Genomic DNA, 22,925 nt, shown 5'->3' with positions numbered 1-22,925 from the left:
ACGAGGACTAGTTTAACTTTCGTATCTAAACCATTTGAAACAATTCAAGTCTGCATGGTGTACATCTAGTAACGCCGAAATGTGCAAATAACGCAGGAATTGTGCAAAAGTAAAACAGAATTGTGCAATTTTGTGGCTAAAACGAGAACCTCGATAAGTAAATGGACCAATATTTTTTACTGTACACCAAATTGGAAGAAATTAGTTAGCGCATACGGTTGTTGACATTATACTTTAAACCTCATCAAAAATATTTTCATGAAAATGTTTATTTTTCAAGATCATCTGAAAATGACGACCGGACTAGCGTATTTTTAGTTTCTTTGATATCTTGAAATACAAAAACGTACATATTACTTTATGAATTTTTATATGCTGTGTACCTGAAAAATTTCCAAACTATTCGTGTCATATTACACTTAATTTAGCAGATAAAACGTAATTGATACCATTTTATGTGACGGCGAATTCGTGAATGAAGCACTGAAACAACGGCGGTTATCTCATTAAATGTAGCTAAATTTTATTCTACCAGCTTCCTTCTATTGTTATTCGACACTTGAAGATTGACAAATGCCTTAGGTATACAGAACATGAAAAAGTAATGTTTTAAATGTGTTAAATGTACATATTTAGTTGACAAAAACACAAAAGTAATCAGCAAAGCGGTAATCAGTATTGTCTTTCTCACGAAGGATCTAAAGAAGTAAACATATTCCTGAAAAAAATTGTGATGCTGGTTTAAGTATAATGTCGTAGCAGCCGTATGCGCTAATTAATTCATTTCTTTAAATTTGATTTAGAATGAAATTTGTTGGTACAAATTCGGCGTTACTTTTACGTTATTTACACATTCCTGCGTTACTTGATATGCATGGTGGTGTAAGTTATTATTTAAATATGTGAATTTGTTTGAAATTAACCGTTTTAAACTAAATAATAATTAATCGAAATTGGTAAATTCCCGGGATCCCTATATGTTTGATAAAAGCGAATACTGTATGTTGAATTTGGCTATTTAAGGGGCAACAATTCTGTAATACATAATCAAATCATCCTCGGGCAACACACAACATCCTTGAATTGAAATCGCTCACTTCAATAATTGGCCCAATTGTACATACGTGGTATTATGCACCTCAGATTATGAGTGAAAATGACTTTGGTTACATTACTAATTATGATACAAGTTTGATGTGAATTTTTATTGTTTTTAATTTTAAGGAAAGGATATGGGTCTAAAAACATCAACATTCAGTTATTAGATACGCATAGAAGTAAAATCTCCAGTTTCCATGAGACAAGTGTGACGCAACAGTTGTTATGCTTCACTTGAGACAGATGTAAACAACCCTGTTACCAGTTAACTAGTAGAACTGCTGGTTGTGGCTAGAATTTACTAGATAAATATCCGTTTTAAATTTGAAATTTTATTTCAAAAACATTAAAACCACCATATGTGTCAAGGCAGCTTTAACAAAAAGATTAACAAATGTTGATACCACTGTAAAAGGATGACATCAGTTCCATTTTGGGTTGAATATATTAAACATTGACTAGAGACTTGTATAATCTCAAGATTGACAACACTTCTGATCATGTCTGATGTCTCTACGTTGTCTCAGTCATGTTGATTTCTTTTTTTCTATCCATGGATAAATGAGATGTCCAAGAAACAGATTTTTCACAATGGTTCCCCAGGAATATCTAGATGTAATGATATTAGTCTTACTTTTCAAGAAAACAACTTCAGATAAACTGGGTCTTGTTGTCTGAAATAAAATCTTCAAACATTAAAAGGTTATATATAAAGCATCTCATAAATAATTAAAATCTATAGCAACAAAGAGCCACTTAAAGAGACAAAATGAACTACAGGGTTTCTTAGAACGACTTTGAGTGTTTCCTCATTATTATCTTGAGCATTTCTGGAAGGAACTTTTGTGTTTCTCATAGACCATGAATGTTTCATAAATTACACTTCTGTTTTCCTTTTGATAAACTTGAATGTTTCTCCAAATTGAAACACACTGTTACTGTTTTTCAAAATAAAATTGAATTTGTCTAACAATGAACTGGTGTGTTTCTCACAATGAATTTGAGAGTTTTTGAGAGGGATTTCATCACAGTGATCTTGAGTGTTTATCTCTATCAGCATATTATGAGAGTTTAATCAAGGTGCATTTTTCAAAATAATTCTGAGTGTTTCTCAGAATGACCTTGAGCATTTCTCAAGATAAACTTTACTGTTTCTCACAGTAAACACAAGTTTTTCTAAGTGATTTTCACAACACACTATGGATTCTCACAATAGTTATAAGTTCCTCATAATAAACTTGAGTGTTACTCACAACGATTCTAAGTGTTTTGAATCTCACAATAAACTCGAGTGTTTCTCAGAAATAATTAAAGTATTTCTCATTATGAACTTTAAGGCTAGTTTTCTTTGATCTTGAGTTATTCTCACATGGATTTTGAACGTTTCATGCAAAAAACATGTTTCCCACAATTAACTAGGGTATTTCTCACAATGAGATACAATGTTTCACTCAGTGAACATGCTACAGAAAAATGGTACATCAGTACAGGTTTTATAACATCAACAATAATAGAAATCTTATAATCATAACATATCATAACACTTTAAAAAAGCTGAAGAAGCAAACATCAATGAGAAACTTTATCCACATTAATTTTAAGTACTGGTATAATGATAGTATCTTTATAGTTTCACAATTGTTGTTCATTTTCCCTACCTTCATATTGAGAACAAGTGTTGAAGATGATTGCTTCTCATGAAAGGATTTAAACTGGAACATAGCACCATCTGAAATTTTAAACAAATTTAGCATTCATCATTTAGTGTTCAACATAATCTTACATTTTCTTATTTAGATTTGTTTGCTTGGTTTTACGGTGCACAAACACAAAGTAGGTCAACAGAAAAGATGATTTTGGTGAACCTTGGGTGTTAAAATTTAAAGTAACACTAGTAGGGGTCACAACCACCTTATTTGCTGGAGCTAAGAGATGCATAAACTTCAGGAATTTGAACCTATTTACTTGCCTCTTACCATCACACAGGAATGCAATTCTGATGCCTCAACCCTTAAAGGCAACCACTAAGCCACTAGAGCGTCTAATTTAGACAAACTATATTTGATTAAGGAAACAATAGAAAACCATATAATTATTACATTAAAAACATATTAGTACATTTAATGACCTAATAAAAACTCATCCATAAAACTTATTCAATTATCTTCCCTTTCCTTTAATATTCTATTACAATTACCAACACATTTATTTACATAGATTACCCTTCTTTATTAGCATTACAAACAAGCCGAGTGTCATTATATAATACCTTTATATCTTAACAATTCTAAGAAATTTAGAACTCCGTCAAAGAAGATACATGAAGAGATATTTTACTTTTTGGGAGAAATGCCAATATGATTGGGAGGAAACTATATATCATATAAGCATGAGAAAAAATGATCAATCAGAAAATCTTTTTATCATAATATATAACTGGTTTATTTTGAATAAATACTTTAGTTCTTTTAATGACTTACTTGAAAGTATAGGTGATTTTGTAAACCAGAGAAGTAAATACCACCATTGTAAACAGTTAATCAGTTGTCTCAGTCTGGATAAAACACCTTGTACTGTCAACACAACTACCCGCAACTGTAAAACAAAATAATTAATAAAACATTACTTCCTGCAACTGCAACACAAAACTAATCAGTATCACAAACTAACCATAACTGTAACACAAAATAACTCCTCATTATACAAAAAACAGAACTAAACAAATTACATAATAACTAACCTGATGAAGGGTATATCTTACCCGAAACCGGTAGTGATATTAAATATATAAACCGACCTGGTGTTTTTGATGTGTTGTTCCCCCCTCCCAATCTTTTAATCTATAGTTTAAATTACATATTAATAGCTCAACAGTACTTACCAGAGTGAAGACAACATAGTAAAGTCCTGTAGTAGGTAGGAGAAATAGAAGCACTGTAAACAATAATGTCCCAACAAACAACTGATCAGCATCATATACTGCTGAGTCCACTCTCTGTGTTACAACATTCCATTTCTTCCCCCGAAACAGTCGCCATAGTGATGCAATAGCATACATTTGTAACCTGTATAATCTGAAACATAATAATTGAGCCGCGTCACTACAAACCAACATAATGCGTTTGCGACCAGCATGGATCCAGACCAGCGTGCCCATCTGCGCAGTCTGATCAGGATCCATGCTGTTTGCTTACCAACCCTATTACAAGTAGCAAAACTGATAGCTAACAGCATGGATCCTGATCAGACTGCGTGGATGCGCAGGCTGGTCTGGATCCATGCTGGTTGCAAACGCATTACGTTGGTTTTGTCATGGCACGGCTCATATACCAATTAGAATTAAGTTGTTTTATATTTATAAATAACATTATTTACAACTGAAGACAAATGATTAATCTACAATAATGTAAAAGTATATAAAAGTATATACCCCTTATTCTTTACTTAAAAAGTTGTGTTTGACTGAGAAAATGATTATACATTCTTGTCATACACAATAACAACTGTCATGAAAAATTACTTATAATAAACCCCAATAAAACTTGAAACAAGGAACATCGCAATGCGATGCAACCAGGTTTTCAGCAAAATATTTCACAGAAGCTTTGTCATGAAGGGGCATTTGTTTTTAATTGAACTTTTAGGAGGAATTATGGCTTTTTTAATATTCCTCAAACAAAAAAGATTGAGAAATTTTATGTTGTCTATTCGCCTTTTTTTCCCAAATGTTTTAGAAAGGTAAACAGTACTTTATTTTTGCTTAATTTTTACATTTTTGCGTCTCTTGTCATTTTCTTTTGTCAACAATATTGGCGTGTGGTGTTTTGTGCGATATCAAGAAAAGTATGTTCACAATTTTAAAAAAATACTTGAATGATGTCTTGGAAGAAACATGGGAATTTAGTGAGCGCCAGGGCACTTGATGACAAAGCTTCTGTGAAAGTTTGGTCAAAATCCATTGAGAAATGTAGGAGAAGTTGCGCACTGTAGAAATTGTTCACTATATATTCTGTATAAGGAAAAAATATACAAAGGGCCATAATTGGGTCAAATATTATCCAATCACAAAACCCCGACAATATGTGCCAGGCACTTGAAAACAAAGCTTCTAAGAAAGTTTGGTCAAAATCCGTTGAGAAATGTAGGAGGAGTTGAGCACAGAAGAAATTGTTCTCTATATATTCTGTATAAGGAAAAAATATACAAAGGGCCATAATTCGGTCAAATATTATCCAATCACAAAACCCCGACAATATGTGCCAGGCACTTGATAACAAAGCTTCTAAGAAAGTTTGGTCAAAATCTGTTGAGAAATGTAGGAGGAGTTGCGCACAGAAGAAATTGTTCACTATATATTCTATATAAGGAAAATAAACAAAGGGCCATAATTAGGTCAAATATATACCAATCGCAAAACCCTGGCAATATGTGTCAGGGCACTTGATGACAAAGCTTCTGAGAAAGTTTGGTCAAAATCCGTTGAGAAATGTAGGAGGAGTTGCGCACAGAAGAAATTGTTCACTATATATTTTATATAAGGAAAAAAAACAAAGGGCCATAATTAGGTCAAATATTATCTAATCGCAAAACCCCGACAATATGCGCCAGGGCACTTGATGACAAAGCTTCTGTGAAAGTTTGGTCAAAATCCATTGAGAAATGTAGGAGGAGTTGCGCACAGAAGAAATTGTTCACTATATATTCTATATAAGGAAAAAAAAACAAAGGGCCATAATTAGGTCAAATATATACCAATCGCAAAACCCTGGCAATATGGGTCAGGGCACTTGATGACAAAGCTTCTGAGAAAGTTTGGTCAAAATCCGTTGAGAAATGTAGGAGGAGTTGCGCACAGAAGAAATTGTTCACTATATATTTTATATAAGGAAAAAAAACAAAGGGCCATAATTAGGTAAAATATTATCTAATCGCAAAACCCCGACAATATGCGCCAGGGCACTTGATGACAAAGCTTCTGTGAAAGTTTGGTCAAAATCCGTTGAGAAATGTAGGAGGAGTTGCGCACAGAAGAAATTGTTTACGCCCGCCCGTCCGCCCATCCCGCCCGCCCGCCGACATACCTCAATCTAATAACCAGTTTTTTCCTTCGGAAAACCTGGTTAAAAATTATTTTAACAGCCTATACTCGTTTTGACTATAACCGTTTCCATACATTTTCTTGTGTTATATAAAATGAGAAATTTGTTTCTTTAATCATACCTAGCAGCATAAACATAGAAGCAGTAAATATGTATGGTCATTGTAGATAGAATGTCCTGAAATAAGGCAAGTTGTACAGATAGTCCCCACACACCAGCTATAGAGCTATAGTAAACCAACTGTCCTAGTACTGGCTTCAATATATACAGGTATCCTGAAATTGTGAACAATTAAAATGACTGAACATTTAAAAGTTTCTAAACAAAGAGAACTGATTTCTTGAAATGATTCTAATTTAAGTGTTATAGCTTTTGGTAAACAGTGACTCATGGTATCTATAAGAAATGTCCCACACAGTCATCAATGTTATAGATAACAGCAAGGCTGGCAAAATCTGATTTTAACTTACTTGTCTGTTTTATCTGATTTATATCTTTACTTGTCTGTAAGGTATTTATAATTCTGGTAAAATTTCACTTGTCCGTACTGGCTTAGGCTATGGCACAACTTGGACAATACAGATATTTGATTTTGCCGCCCCTGTAACATATATCATGATGATGCTAATGTTGAAAAGTCTATTAAAACTCAATGCAATGTCATAATATATCGCAAATGTAGAACTTTATACCACAATAAAATACATGACTTCCTTTAGGTACTGCTTCAATTTTAGTGTTTTTAGAGAAATAAACAAGTTTTTTTTTCTTCTTCTTTATCTGAATGTCACCAGACAAGAATGTCATCTACAGGTCATGACCATCCCTGCTAAGTATGAAGACAACACTCAAGGGTAATGAGTTAACATCAATGTGACTTACAAGTTGATAGAGTGACGGACAGAATGAGGGACAAGCAGCATACCATATAGCCTGTGTAGAGATTTGTGTGTATAGTATTAAGCCATATAGGTATACTGTATTCCTAGAAATGTTCCCGCTTACAATATTTTGCAGTTTTTCACAACGTCGGCATGTTCGCGGAGACAAACTTTCGCAGATTTGTAGTAACCGCGAATTGTGCGAATATTAAATCGCTACGGCCTTAATTACAGTTTTTGAGGGCTACGTTTTTCATGCATGTCCTTGCCTGTTAGGTTCTTTTAAATCTTTTATTTTTTTGACAAGTCGTGCCTAAAGGAATGTATATCAAAATCCCCTTGATCATAATCCCCTTGGTTGAAAAATGACATAGTGATCGAAATCCCCTCAACAGAAATGACCGGGTGTTCATAATCCCCTTGATGGATAGTCAAAATCCCCTTGGCAAAAATGATGGGGTGGTCAAAATCCCCTCAACTTGTGAAAAACAACCCCCTTTACTCAATATTCTTTTTCCTTTGATCTTTTGTCACTCCAGCTAAACTATTGTGTTACATAAAGAAATGTTGCAAACAGCAGTTACATTGAGTAGAGGAAAGAGTATGGAGTATACTTTAGCAATATAATACAGGTTATTTTTAAATACTCCAATGTTGTCATTTTCATGTTAATATAAAATATAAAACCAGACATAATATTTCACTCTTATTTATTTTCTGACAGCACATTTTACATATGTTAGCACATTCACAGAATTTACATAGCACCAACATTATTTTATTCTGATAATCTGTCCCAGAGCACCCAAGAAGTCTTCAAGGGATTTAATGCCACTTGCGTACTGTGAGCACAAAACTTTCAGTCTCTGCTGGTGAGCTTTAGTGGCCTTCTTCACTCGTTTCTGTAGAAGTTCACCACGATTACATCTCAGAATTTCAGCTGCCACCATTTTTGCATCCTTTTCAACACATTGCACAACTGTCCAAAGTGAAGGATTTGAATGTCCAACAAGGTGCTTAAACCCATTGTTCCAAGATTCACACTGGTTATTTGTTCTATCCTGGTCAGTCATTGTGGCACTGTGCACATTCCAAATTGGTGGAGGAAATCTTGGAGAGGAGCGTCGGAACCTCATATTTCCATTAGCAGTGATGACTGCGCGAAAGGATCCATTTACATAGTTAGAGTCAAAATACTCAACCAGACACTGTAGATGATCTGGGGCCTGTTCACGTAGTAACGTCAAGCCTTCTTGCACATCGCTGCATGGAAGAAACGCCAGACCGTCAAGCTTTCTGCAGAAGGATTTCACATCATCATCATTGTTGTAGTCAGACTGAAGACCCTCTGCTTGCACTCTTCTCCAAGTAGCTTGGGTTAGATGGTAAAAACATCCCTAGATGGTGTAAAAAAAAAAGGTTTTAATATGCTGTTTAAATAGTCTTTTACATATTATAATACAATTAAACAAGAATATGAATGATATATATATACATACAAAGCCTGATCATGTGTTGTATTGAATGATTCATTTTCAGCAACTTTTATCCTGATTCAACGTCAGACATGTTAAAGGCTTGTATAATTATTAACAGAAATTTGGTTTCATTTATTTTTTTTATTTAATGAAATAAATGGTTTCATTTATTTTTTTTTATTTTTTTTCATTTAGCAATGAAATAAATGGTTTCATTTAATTTTTTTTATTTTATTTCATTTAACATTGAAATAAATTATTTCAAATGATCTTATTTTTTATTACCTGGATATGAATGTTGCTGGCCAATACAGTTCTCACAGCATTGTGTATAGCTATCTCATAGTCTGCCATAATTTGCTCTGGGTTAGGTCGGATACCTCGCTGCAGACAGGCATCTAGTAGGGCAGTCAGCATTTCTTCATACACCAGCTGTTGCTTTGACGGAAGGAGTGCGTAGACAACTGAGACACAGGATTCACCTAAAGGTACACGGATGACAAAAAGTTGTTGGAACTGAGAGGGTGCTGTAGAGTGGGTGCCATCCATAAACCATCTGGATGCACTATCTAGGAGGCGAAGACCGTCATTAGTGGCGAAGATGAGGATACGGTTGTCTGGAGACTCGTTGTCGTAGATGACATTACTTGCAAACTCAATAGGGAAAGGAACAGGAACATCTCTGATTGTTGATGGGTTCTTAGGTGCTGTTCCTCTCTTGGCGCGTCTCACAGTTTGCTTCAAACTCTTTACGGAACTGGCAGCAATAACCTGAAGTAAAAATAAAGCAACAGTTTTCATGCACTCAATTCAATTATTTCATTTTCCTATTTCACAGTTGTTTGTCTGGCCTTTGTGTCTGTACATTCTGGGCATTTAACATATTCATCAGTATTGTCATTATATCATTAATATCATCATTAAAAGTAATCTTACTAATATAAATTTCCAAAGTGGTTTATTTCATGAGAAGACCCATGTGCATTTTACAGAGCATGTTGAAATTTAAAAAAGAACAATTTTGAAATTTACAGGATTTCTATGAGTCTTATTTATTAACTCACCTCTGTAGGCTGCAGCGATAATTTATCTGTTACTATCTGTCCGGGTTTACCACGGTTAGACTTCAGCAGATGCTTTTATCTCACTGCGGACTTTAAGTGCCTGCATTGCAAATTTGTCAGGAGCATGACTGTGCGCGGTTTCAGATTTGACAGAAGACACCTAGAAATAGAACATAAAGTTAGCATGCTGAAATTAATATTTACCTATTATAATTCAGATTTATGCATACTTTTATTATGATGTGCTTTATGTCTCCATTAATATTTTCATGTAATCTCTTTTGCTTTACTTAAAAAGAGTGCTATACAAAGGTTAAAAAAAATAATAAGACGAAAAAAAATTAATTCAGGCATAACTTGCACAATTGATACATATTAGTTTATCTCATGTTCAATGTACCAAATGATTATTATTGATTATATACTTACATGTAAATCAGTAGTCAGTGCACCTTTACAGTTCAGACCAATTCTCTGAGAGCATTCCCACCGCATTGAGGACTTATTTTCATTTTTCTTTGTGTAGGCATAACCTTCATACAGAAGCTTACGAGAACCTTTGTTACTTGTAATGAATTCCATTTTGGGTATTCATGTCTATTGCAGAGAGCCATCATATTATATACCCAACAAAATAACAGTTTGCAGTTAAGTAAAACAAAGATGAAGTAATTTTAGATAGCAAACTGCAATTAATAGCCTCATTTTAAGTTATTATCTGGAAAGATCTAAAGCTAGTGTGCAACAAATTTGCCTTTAAAGGTGTTTATCATTGCAAAGATTAATTGATTGTTTGTTACATATAACTATAATTGCAATGATTAAATTATAATCAACTATCATTTATTTGTTTGTATTTTACAATTTTCTCAGCAATAATAACATCAATAAAGGGTGCCATTATTAACTGGCTGTGACAAACATACACCTTTTAATTGTTTGTATGCTTTTCTCTTTTTTTTCAGCAATTCTTGAAGCAGTTGGTTCTTAAATTCATTGAACTAAAAAGAAAAATAAGAAAAGAAATTTCCCAACCATTTCACATTATTTGAGGGGATTTTGACTACCCACTGAGGGGATTATGACCACCCCTTTATTTTTGCCAAGGGGATTATGATAACCCTGTCATTTCTGTTGAGGGGATTTCGATCACTATGTCGTTTATCAACCAAGGGGATTATGATCAAGGGGATTTTGAGCGTCTCCCGCCTAAAGCGCTACGTTACTCAATACTTATTCATCTATTTACTAGTCGAACACGGACGGTAATGTTCCGTGAACACTTTTTACTTATTTCCATACCTTTTTTCACTATGTGATTAAGTAAGATTTAGTCAGAGCCACTTTTATTCTCATTTGAATCATAACTGACTTTATCTTCAAAATGTTGATACGTAATTTCATTTTTTTTACACACTATCAGACTTTCATTATAACAACATAACAGTTGTTTATCAATGTAGCACTTGATCGCTATTGTACTTTTAACAAAGGATTACACCTACTCCAAGCAAATAATATCCAAGTCATTCAATGTAAGCAAACTGTAAAATTTAATGCTTTTGTATAGTCACAGCGACTAGCTAATAATCATTAAGCATGATAATGACTAATAATTGACAATTTTTTTCAGGGTCCAATCAGGTATCTATAACATACATACATAATTCTTTACACATTTCTACAGCATCTGTGTTTACATGTTTTTTTTGTTAAGTATATAATAATAAATATTCTGTATGTTTATGTTTTTATTTGGTTGAAGCTAGAAATGTTCGCGTATTTGTTATAACTGACATATTCGCGGCTTCAATTGTATAAAGATTCACAGAATCATGCCTACCACGAAAAGTGCTAACATCTTTTCTAGGAATACAGTATCCAACTAGTAGAAATATGCTAACAAAAACTATTTTCAGTCTAAAAAGGGAAATAGCTGGGTTAAATGGATACTGAAGTTATGTTACTTGTAGGTCATGCCTTATGTAATGATTTGTGTGTATGGTATGAAGCAATTGGTAAGATAAAACATAAGGTTTATAAAGGGAAATAACTCGCGGATAATGGATTCTACAGTTATACTACTTGCCAAGGTCATATTCTTTGTACTGGTGTGTAAATAATGAAGCCATTGGAGCATATAAAACATAAGAAAAATCCAATTTGCAAGAATGGCATAACTCTTGAGGCCAGCTGCTTGATAGAAAGATGGTTCAATTTCTAAACATGCCCGTGGCTATAAAAATGGTGCTGTGTGAGTAAGATAAGACCATGCTTACCCGACCAGAGATATATATGATACTGGAAAAACTTTCCGAGAATATTGGTTAGTTGGCTGTTGAGTTTAAGACCTGCTGGAGCTCCCATTAACCAGTCTAAGAGCACATTTAGTTCTCCAGCAACTTTCTGAAATTACATCAATTTTAATAACACAAGGAAGAACTTTGATGTTTACACATTTATGCAAAGCCTGAAAGGTATAATGAATTTTACAGAAAAAAGAACATTTTTGTTATATGCTAAGTATGGTGCCAAAAAAAAGTCTTTGGTGAAAATATGAACAAGAGGGCCAAGATGGCCCTAGATCGCTCGCCTTACCCATCAAACTCATCCGAGGAATGACCTAGACGTGCATCCTGACCAAGTTTCATGACAATTGTGTCAAAAATGTGACCACTAGAGTGTTAACGAGGTTTATCCATATTTGGGTGGTGTAACCTAGTTTTTGACCCCAGGTGACCCATATTAAAGCTTGACCTAGAAATCATCAAAACAAACTTTCAGACCAATTTCCAGGATATTTGGATCAAAACAGTAGCCACTACAGAACAATATTTTTCTATTTTTAGCTCATGTGACCTAGTTTTTCATCGAAGATGACCCGTGTTTGAACTTATCTGAGCAATTACCTAGACAAGCACCTGACAAAGTTTGATGACGATTGAGTAAAAATTGTGACCACAAGAGTGTTTACGAGGTTTTTCCATATTTGGGCGGTGTGACCTAGTTTTTGACCCAAGGTGATGCATATTCAAACTTGACATAGAAATCATCAAAACAAATTTTTAGACCAATTTCCAGGATATTTGGATCAAAACACTAGCCACTAGGGTATTAACAAGATTTTTCTATTTTAGCCCCTGTAAACCTTTTTTTCATCCGAGAGGGCCATGTTCAATCATAAGCAATTCCCTAGAAAAAGCATTCCTTGTGATGATAGGGGCAAATTTTTTGCGCTAGAGGTTATCAACGAATGTGGAGGGAAACGACGGATGACACCCGAAAGCCCATTCAACGTTTTAAAAAAACTCCCCGAGCAAGCCAGGTGAGCAAAAAAGCTTTTAGAAAATTAAAAAATGGGAATATGTTTTAAAAGCAAGAGGATTTGGTAGAAATCTTGGCAAAAAGTGTTTTCCCAAAAAAGCAAAAAAATTCCCTGGGTGAGGGGGAATAATTCTCCCTATTCAAAAAAAGGGCAAGCTAAAAAAAGGGCAGATGAAAGTCTTTTTTTCATCAATTATTTAAAGCAAAAATAATTATATTGATGAACTATTATTAAGGGCCATTTCCAAGGCGATAATTGGCTATTAAATTTAGTACATTATAACATACTGTATCTATTTACTTAAACCAAACTCAGGCAGCAATGTTCACTAATGTTTTAGACTTTCATATACATATACATGTATTAGGTATAATTTAAAAAGTAACTTTTATTAAGGAAAATGATGGTTTGAAATTCTTCAAGGACAATGGCAACATATTGCTTATATAAAGAAGTGGATGTACAATAACATTGTTGTTTTGCTACTTTATAGCCTGGGAATCAATATAATAAAGCTAAAACTTATTGTAGGGAAAAACAAATTGTTTACTTCAAATTTTAATTGGTGTTGCTATAACATTGATTTTACCAATAGTAGGTTTTTCAATAGTGTCTCATTAATAGGTCATAACATTTAAATTGCAGTTTAAAGTCTCAAATAACTTGTTTAAAACAATCATCCTATGATGAATTTACCATCTCTAAAGCAATCCGAATTTAATGGCCCATTATGCCTTAGATATGTTCTCATTTTTATTTTTCTAAAATGTTTTATTTTGATATATAGTTAAAATTAAAAAAAAAATAAGTCTTAAATTCAGAAATATAACTCACATCTCCATATGATAGGCAAATGTTGGCTAGATACTGTGCTGTGTTGTCATACATGAGGAAATACATGAGTGACACTCCTAGTGTAGTATCTATCAGCTGCTGTAAACATGTGTTTACACATCTGTATTCAAATAAAACATCAATTGTTTGGTTAAAACAACAGATAAAATGAAAATTGAATGAATTTGGATGTATTCTTTCACAGCTGTTTTTTTTTGTCAATACATTGTTATATCTGCCTCAAAACATGATTGTCTACAACAAAACAGGTAATTCTTGATTTATCTTACATTATATTATAAAAGCATTTCAATCAAGCAACTCTTTGTGAAAAATTTTCATATGATGATGGGTTCTAATCAAGTGTTATAAATGATATATTTGTGGACAGTGACAAACCAAATTCTTGTACATGTGAGTAAAATTTCATTCACTTGAATGTCATACGAAAGTTACCTATCAATGCAGTCCTTCATTGAAAGACTTCGCATTTTCTTTCTTTTTACAGTTTTACGTTTTTTGGAAAATACGGAATTGATCAATGTAAAAACTAGCTTTACTTCAAAATATTTGGACTACTATCTATCACAGCTGCCTAACCGGTACTAGTACTGCAGTGATTTTGCAAGTACTGGTACTGATACTGAATTACTCTTACAAAATGTTGCCACTTAAAAAGTGGTACTGCTACTGCATTACCAGGCAGTACTTTTGTTTTGATAAAAATATGCCATCAGTTTTTCTTTTTGATTTACTATTAAAGAAAGAGCTAGATTAACACTAATTGATTGCTTCTATTGTAAATAATCCTATTTCAAGTGACATTGTTAGCACCATAAAAAGTTGTAGCAGTACCGAGGTAAAATCTAGTACTGGTAATGGTACAGCATAACTTGGCAAGTACTGGTACTGGAACTTAAGTACTACATCCTTAGTATTGATACAGTTCTGCTATCTATGCACTCTTATAGTCACAAGAGTAACCAGTTTTAGGAACAAAATATTACAATTATGATAGTGTTTGAATTTCAGACTCCACACACATTACTCTAGTTTTCTGGTTATTAGCTTCAATCTTAAATATTCATTTTAATTTATTGAATATAGTAAGCATAATGAAAAAACACAAATAAAGAAATAGTCACGTTTGGATTATAAATATCAAATTATCATAAAGTTTGTCCTTAATCAAGTTATTCATAAACAACAAGTTACAATTCTTTCCATAACATGCATGTTGTCTTACCTCAATCTAAAACCTGGCTCTGACTTATTACAAGACCTGATATTGTCCAACACTGCTGACCGTCCTGACAGTTGTGATATTGTAGATGAAATACCCATCACTTTCTGGAGATGCCTGCTTAATCTACACCTTCAATTATCACCATATTATTAATTACCTTAGTCTTATAATAATCATGATTCCTTGTCATAATCATCCCACTGATCTGTAACAAGAGGGACATCGTGGATCTATAGATAGATCGCTCACCTAGGATCCATTGGTAGACATCATCATTATTTCAACAATAAAGAAATAAGTCAAAGGGTCAAGTTCAAGGACTTTCACTGTTAAGTTTTCAGCTCTTATCAATTTGAACCAATTATAATAATATAGCAGGACATCAGAGAACTTTTGCCCATGTGAACTAATAACAACAAGCAATTATCATAGTATTGCAAGCAATCCATAAGTCCCCTACCGGTTAGAACCCCAGCAGCATTCTGATGGGCCATTGGCCATTCAATTTTACCAGTGGATGAATGACATGAATGAACTTAAATCTTTTGAGTTCTAAGTTTGTCTATATCACAGTAATGTGTTAAGTTTCCCTGCCTAGTAAGGAAATTCTGTTTATACAACCTTGTCATATTATTATGATGTGGGATTTTAAAGTAAATCCTATAAGGAATGAAGAAGTTGGAGTGAAAATACCAATTTCTCGAAAAAAAATCTAAGTTCAAAGGGGAGATAATTCTGGAAATAGTCTTGCTAGAGTATTTAACCTTCTCAAAAATGTTGAGTGATAATAAGAAACATATATATGAAGTTTGAAGTAGATACATTAGGAAATAAAGAAGTTATTTAAAAAAGACAACATTTTTTTTTCATAAAAATTAAAGGAAGGTAATACTGATAATTTTTGTGCTAGAGTTGTAAACCTTGTCACATATGATGTGGTTGATGGCCAGAAACTTATATTTAAAGTTTGAAGTAAACACCTTAAGAAATAAAGAACTTATAGTGAAAAAGCTAAAAAATTTAAATCAGAAATCTTGAAATTAAGGCTATTTGTTGCCATAGCAACCAGAATTTTCAACATAGGAAGAAAAGAAAAAAATGTGCATAATCTCCAGACTGCCATCTACCCATATTTCAAGTTTCATAAAAATATTTTCAGTACTTTTTGAGTTATCACTTGATCCAGTTTATGTGTTAAATTTGCCATATTTTCAGAATATTTGTTGCCATAGCAACCAGAATTTTCAACAAAGGAAGAAAAAAAAAGACGTGCATAATGTCCATACTACCATCTATGCATATATCAAGTTTCATAAAAATATTTTCAGTAATTTTTGCGTTATCGCGGGATCCAGTTTTGTAGACGGACGGACTGAGAGACAGACTGACAGACGGACGGACGGAGGGTAAACCTAAAGTCCCCTCCGGTTAAACCGGTAGGGGACTAACAAAAGAATTAACATGACTTCCCTTATTATGAAGACAGACAAGTCTAAACACTTTATCCTACACTTAAAGCATATGTCACATGTATGTTATTATATACAATGTATAATGATAGTTTGATTTATTAATGGCAAAACTGTTTAAAGTCTTGCCAAAGATTTTAATTCACACAGATATTCAAACATAACATCCCTGTATAAATCCTATGGCTTTATGAAGGAATATGAAAAAAGCAGAAATTTTATAAAGCCAAATTAAGCAAATCTAAGATGAAACAAACATGTAGAAACAAATATGAACAATATATATAAACTGTATCATTCTGTTTTAAACTGTTCATATGTTCACATTCCAACACATTTATGAAAGAGTAGCATACATGTATAAAATTCAATATTTACCTTTGCATAGGTAGAAGACATATTATGAATGGCAGGTATATAAGGTAAACAAAGGATGTAAGGAAAGTGAACATCCACTGACGGAAGCTGTTTGTCTTGGACATGAAGGTATACACTGTAATACTGTCTGAAATCTCATACCCACAGAGACAAGAATTTGTACTGTGAAGTATTCTTACTAAAGAAGTTATACTGTCATTTTGTTCAGAACTTTCAACGGCTTTTTGCTTCAAATTTACAGACTCTAGTAAATCTGAAGGTCTATATATAAAGACAGTACACTGGCAGGCAGTTCTGTTGCTGATGGCTTCACATTGGACATTTGCACTTTTATCCTTCCAAATGTTTATCCATTGCTCTAGCATTGTGTCAGTTCTATTTTTGGAAACATCCTCTCCTTCTCCATACCAATAACCAATCAGCTGATGTTCTGGCAGCTGATTGGCTGCTGAGGCATCACATGATGAGGCTGTGATATAAACTGATTGAGTTTCTTTTTTCACATGACCAATAAGGTATGATTCTGGCTGACTCAGAACATCACATGGTACAAACACTTTCAATATTTGGTATTTGGTCATCTTTAATACCTGAAAATTAAGATTTCATCAACATCAGAACCTATCAATGGTTGTTATCAACTACCATCAGAGTTACATGCAATTGTGATAAATATGAAATTTATTCTGTAACATAATAAATTGAAATAACAGTTATATTTCCATTCAAAAACTTATAATGTGCATTTATGTAACAAAAGAAAAAACACAAGCCACTGTTGGGCGGGGGCAACGCTTGACTTTTTTACTTTTTTGAAAAGGAAACAAATAAACGGTTTAAACAAATCTTTATAAAGAGAATTAAAGAAGAAAAAAAAGTTTTTTCCTTTTTTTTTTAGTTTAAATGGGTCTGTCTAGTTAAGTAAAGAAAATATAATCAAAATTTAATAATTCGACTGACAAGGTCCTATCTAAATTATTCCACATGTCTGTTTGGTCACAAGTGTTGTTTTGTCCCATATGTATCAAATCTGTACATAAATAACACAATAATGACAACTTTAACCTTAAGGGTCAAGGTCATTTAAATCTCAAGGTCATTATTGAAGGTTCCACAGTTAAGGTCATGTCAAAAAGGTTGTTTTGTCTAAGTATGAAAATAATCCATTGATTCATTACCAAGTTACAGCCGATCAGTAAAAATTTAATAATCTGACCTTCAATGTCAAGGTCATATATGAGTCAAGGTCAATTTGAGTCTAATATAAGATGAAGATCCTGACCTAAATGATATTGTGTCCATATATGAAGTTAATTCATTTATAAATAACAAAGTTAGAGCCAGGTACAAAAAAAATATAAAAAAAATAAATAAATAAACACATACACAGAAACAAGAGAATTTCATTAATTTTAATGTTCACAAGGTCAATTTAAGGTCAAGGTCACATCTTAAGAAAGAATAAATCAAATCAGTACATACATGATGTAAATAGCAATATTATGACAATTTGAGTTTGATTTCCATGAATGATGATGGTGTTATGCTATTTCTGATAGCTCTATCTGATATCTTGTCATAATACAAATAGCGGAATATCATCCGTAAAATCATTTAGTAGATCTACATGTACATCTAAAAAAATATATTATTGTTCTTTGACAAAATTTAAGACATGAAAGTTACTGACTTCATCATTGAATTTTTCTATTATAACAAGGGCCATAAGTGATGACATGTGTCGCATCATGATAGCCAATCGCATGCCGCAGATACTGTGTAGCAGGAGACCCAAAAATCATTAACAGGGCAAAACCCTTCTTTATTCAAGGGCAATAACTCAGCTGAAAATCATTACTTGTGTATTATGCACAAGTACTTGACCTACAAATCAATCCTGTAAAGTTTCATTGACATTGCACTGGTGGTACAAAAGTAGTTTGGACAACTTTAAACAATAAAAAATAATTAAATGGCCATAACTCCAAAGAAATTCATTGAACAATAAAAACAAGAGTGATCAGTGATCACATGTGTCGCCTCATGATGGCCAATTTCATGTTGGGAAAAGTTTTGTGACAGACGCACAGATAGACGGACAGTGTACAACTACACTTGGTACTGATCATTCCTGTAAAATTTGGATAAAATTGCACCAGGAGTTTATTAGGAGTAGTCCCGACAAGCTTTCGTGTATCTGGCAACACACAGAAAAAAACACTTTTTGATTAAAGGGCCATAACTAGGCCAAAAATCATTCAACCAGAAAAAACATGCAATATGTGCAAGTACTTGAGCTACAGATCAATCCTGTAAAGTTTCACTGAAATTGCATTAGTGGTATAAGAGGAGTAGTCCGGACAAACTTTAAAAATAAAAATCATTGAACGGCAATAACTCGGACAAAAATCATTGAACCGTAAAATGCTGACGATATGCACAACAAGACTTGGTACTGATCATTCCTGTAAAGTTTGGATGAAATTGCACGAGTAGTTTATGAGGAGTAGTCCAGACAAGCTTTTGTGTATCTGGCAACACAAAGAAAAAACACCTTTTTATCAAAGGGCCATAACTCGGCCAAAAATCATTCAACCGGAAAACCCGTGCAATATGCGCAAGGACTTGAGCTACAGATCAATCCTGTAAAGTTTCATTGAAATTGCATTAGTGGTATAAGAGAAGTAGTCCGGACAAACTTTAAAAATAAAAATTATTAAAGGGCCATAACTCTGACAAAAATCATTGGACCCAAAATGCTGACAATATGCACAACTATACTTGGCACTGATAATTCTTGTAAAGTTTAGATGAAATTGCACCAGTAGTTTATTAGGAGTAGTCCAGACAAGCTTTTGTGTATCTGGCAACACACAGAAAAAAACAACTTTTTATCAAAGGGCCATAACTCGGCCAAAAATCATTCAATCGGAAAACCCGTGCAATGTGCGCAAGGGCTTGAGCTACAGATCAATCCTGTAAAGTTTCATTAAAATTGCATTAGTGGTATAAGAAAAGTAGTCCGGACAAACTTTAAAAATAAAAATTTTTAAAGGGCAATAACTCTGACAAAAATCATTGAACCGGAAAATGCTGACAACTAAAGTTTGGTTGAAATTGCAGTTATTTTAAGGAACTTGCAGGGGCGGATACAGAACATGGTTTCCTGGGGGGGGGGGCTGACATATATGGGGTGGAAGATTTTGATAAAAATAACACAACAGTCGAAAATTGTGCATGTTTTAAGATTGGGCCAGCATCTTATTCATGTGACAAAAATTGTAATTTATGTGTTTTAACAGCTCAACTTATGAGTGGCAATGTACTTTTGCTTTTATATATGTGTATACTAATGTTTTTTAAAAATAACTAGATGATATGGAATTAAGTAAAATTTATGTAAACTAATTGGGGTGGGCCTGGGAGGGGTGTCCCCTCCCATAGACTGAGAAAATTTTGAAATATGAGGTTGAAAATGGTGTTATTTCCTTAACTTTCTAGTGCTGTTATGGTACCTTTTGGATTTTGTAGAGGTTAGTGTTTGCAATGTCTTTCATATAGAATTCCTGTGGTATTAAGTATCCTGGGACAACCAATATTCAATCAGTTAAGTTGTTTTTAGCCAATAATAAATGGAAGGGGAAATTATACTTTAAATTTATTTTAGATATTAATGCATCTATTAACACTTATTCATTTTCAGGTTGGTAAATTTTCAACAAGTCTTGATCTTTCATAGAAATTCAATAAAAACAATATGACCCACTCGGGTTACTCCCAGGAATATTTTAACCTAAATTCAAACAGCAGGGTGATCACCATGGAAAATTTGTTAAAGATAAATCAGGGCCACTAAAAATTATAGAAAATTTCACAATAGTCTATTCAACGATATTCAACAGTTTTTTTCAAGATTTTAAAAACTTTACACTAAATGTTATAATATATGTACAGCACACTGCATGGTATGACTACTGTTAATGTGTATAAAAAGCAATTAAAGGTGTCACTTCTAAGTACGCTTTTTGGGGTGCAAAATGATAAATGCATCCAATCTTGACAGCCATTTAACCTTCCCCACTTTATGATATTAGCAAATATGGAAACTTGTCTAGGTCTGCCAGCTGGTATCGCTTACAAAACAATTATTCTACAATCATCACATGAAAAAATTTGATAACAATATAAGATTTTATTAATAAGGACCCCCATTTAAAGTCTGATGAATATTTAGTGGTATATCATATAAATAAATGTTATAAATACACCTAGGACTGAGGTAAATGGTAAAACTCTTTAGCCAATACTTTATAAAAAAAAATAACTTGCTTAGAAAAACTTTTACCACTATTTTAAACAAGTGACTATTTTGATATAGTGAAAGTTGGACAATTTATATTGTGTCACTTGAAACAAACAGTTTCTTATTGTTTTTCTGAAAACATCTGACAATTAATCAAGTGTGGTATTTCTGCAAGTTTTAAAGTTAATACAACATGTGACTTTATGCAATTTAGTCAGGCATGACATCAGTGCCACATAATTAAGAATGTGTTTGAATTTAGGTTGTGATTGAAAATTGGTTGTTTCGGGATAGTAAGCATAAAATATAACTGTCATAAAAAGTTATATAAAGCAAATCACCAATCATTTCATCTTGATAAAAAATATTAGTACATTAGCGAGAAGAAAATATTTTGGAAACTAGCATTGGCACTCAATATTTTTTTACTACTTGGACTGGAGTGTGATAAAACTAAAAGCTTCGAGATCGAGTTTGGCTCGTCAGTATTTTTTGACTAGAGCTATCGTGATACAGGAATAAAGCAGATTTTAAGTCAGAAGTACATTTTTATTTTTCCGTAATTCACAAGCTCGAAAAATTCAAATGAGTATCAAACTGACCGTAAAAACTGGTAAAATTTCTTCCTGAAGAACAGAAGACTGATGAAGTATAGTGATCTCCCGTACAAAGGGAAACAACTGCTGTCCATCTAGGCGTATTTGTTTGACATTAACGTATTGTAATTGTAATGTAATGAGATATTGCCACACTTCAGACTTTTGTCTATTTGTTTATTATAATTTTGTGACACATATGCACCTTTTTGTGACAATCCGATATACATTTGATAATGTAAATAATGCAATTTTTATCAATAAAGGCAATATCGGTAATAAAGTTTCTTATTTAGAATGGATGCTAGTTATACGTTCTCTCCGGAATGTTCCTGATTAAAAATCAAGTTCTACCTATTGGTTACCGGCTTCTAACATGCAACGTAAACACTAGTAGTTATCGGAACAGGTAAATATAAAACGATAAAATAGTCATAGTACTGAATTATTGATCGAGAAGTTTTAATGTTGTATTTCTAAAAGTTGATAGTTATTTTGTTGAAGATATAAAATTACCGTTAAATTTCTTTCAGTTATTTTTGTCACAGATATATTTTATTCGCACTCTTTTACATTCGTACATGGGTATAGATGGATACCGAAAATAAGCTATTTTCGCGAAAATAAGATCGCGGCTACGAAAATAAGATTTATTTTTTAAATAGTGCATTTATCTGTTGAAATAATTATGTAAAATATATATTTATGGATTCATTGAATGATTTTACAGCAAATTAAAATTTCAGAACCAAAAAAATATTTAAAAAAGTGAAGTTTGAGCCGAAAATACTATCGTACGAAAATAGCTCAAATTAAATAAAGCGAAAATAAGATCGGGTCTACGAAAATAAGATTTATTTTATGATATAATGTATTAAAAACGTATTTTTTGTTTCTTAACAATTGATTTGTATGAATGAAATAATGAATTTCAGAACTAAAAGTATATTTAAAAAAAAGTGAAGTTTGAGCCGAAAATACTATCGTATGAAAATAGCTTAAATTGCCGTGTGAATCGAAAATACGATCGGGTCTGCGAAAATAATATTTATTTTTGATATAATGAATCAAAAACTATTTTTGCTGTTATTAAATGATTTGTTTGAATGAAATAATAAAGAATAAAAAATTTTGTAATGAAATATTAGATGTTT

At 32.8% G+C, this 22,925-nt stretch overlaps 1 protein-coding gene across 1 annotated transcript; it reads right to left on the bottom strand.

The window, feature by feature from the left end:
• Positions 1–1,414: 1,414 nt before the first annotated feature.
• Positions 1,415–21,807, bottom strand: LOC132731301 (phosphatidylinositol N-acetylglucosaminyltransferase subunit Q-like). Its single transcript, XM_060717457.1, has 10 exons — positions 21,778–21,807; positions 16,873–17,462; positions 15,026–15,154; positions 13,780–13,900; positions 11,900–12,026; positions 6,319–6,472; positions 3,980–4,172; positions 3,579–3,693; positions 2,757–2,827; positions 1,415–1,772 (listed from the first exon to the last, which is right to left on the bottom strand). The coding sequence occupies exons 2-10, from the start codon at positions 17,451–17,453 to the stop codon at positions 1,626–1,628; spliced, it is 1,638 nt and encodes a 545-aa protein (XP_060573440.1). The 5' UTR covers positions 17,454–17,462; positions 21,778–21,807; the 3' UTR covers positions 1,415–1,625.
• Between the last annotated feature and the right edge of the window lie 1,118 nt (positions 21,808–22,925).

This window comes from Ruditapes philippinarum, unplaced genomic scaffold (genome assembly GCF_026571515.1).
Source record: "Ruditapes philippinarum isolate M1 unplaced genomic scaffold, ASM2657151v2 ctg1904_1_1_1_1, whole genome shotgun sequence".
Taxonomy (NCBI): domain Eukaryota; kingdom Metazoa; phylum Mollusca; class Bivalvia; order Venerida; family Veneridae; genus Ruditapes; species Ruditapes philippinarum.
The sequence above is the reverse complement of the archived record's forward strand: the minus strand, read 5'-3'. Positions and strand labels throughout refer to the sequence as shown.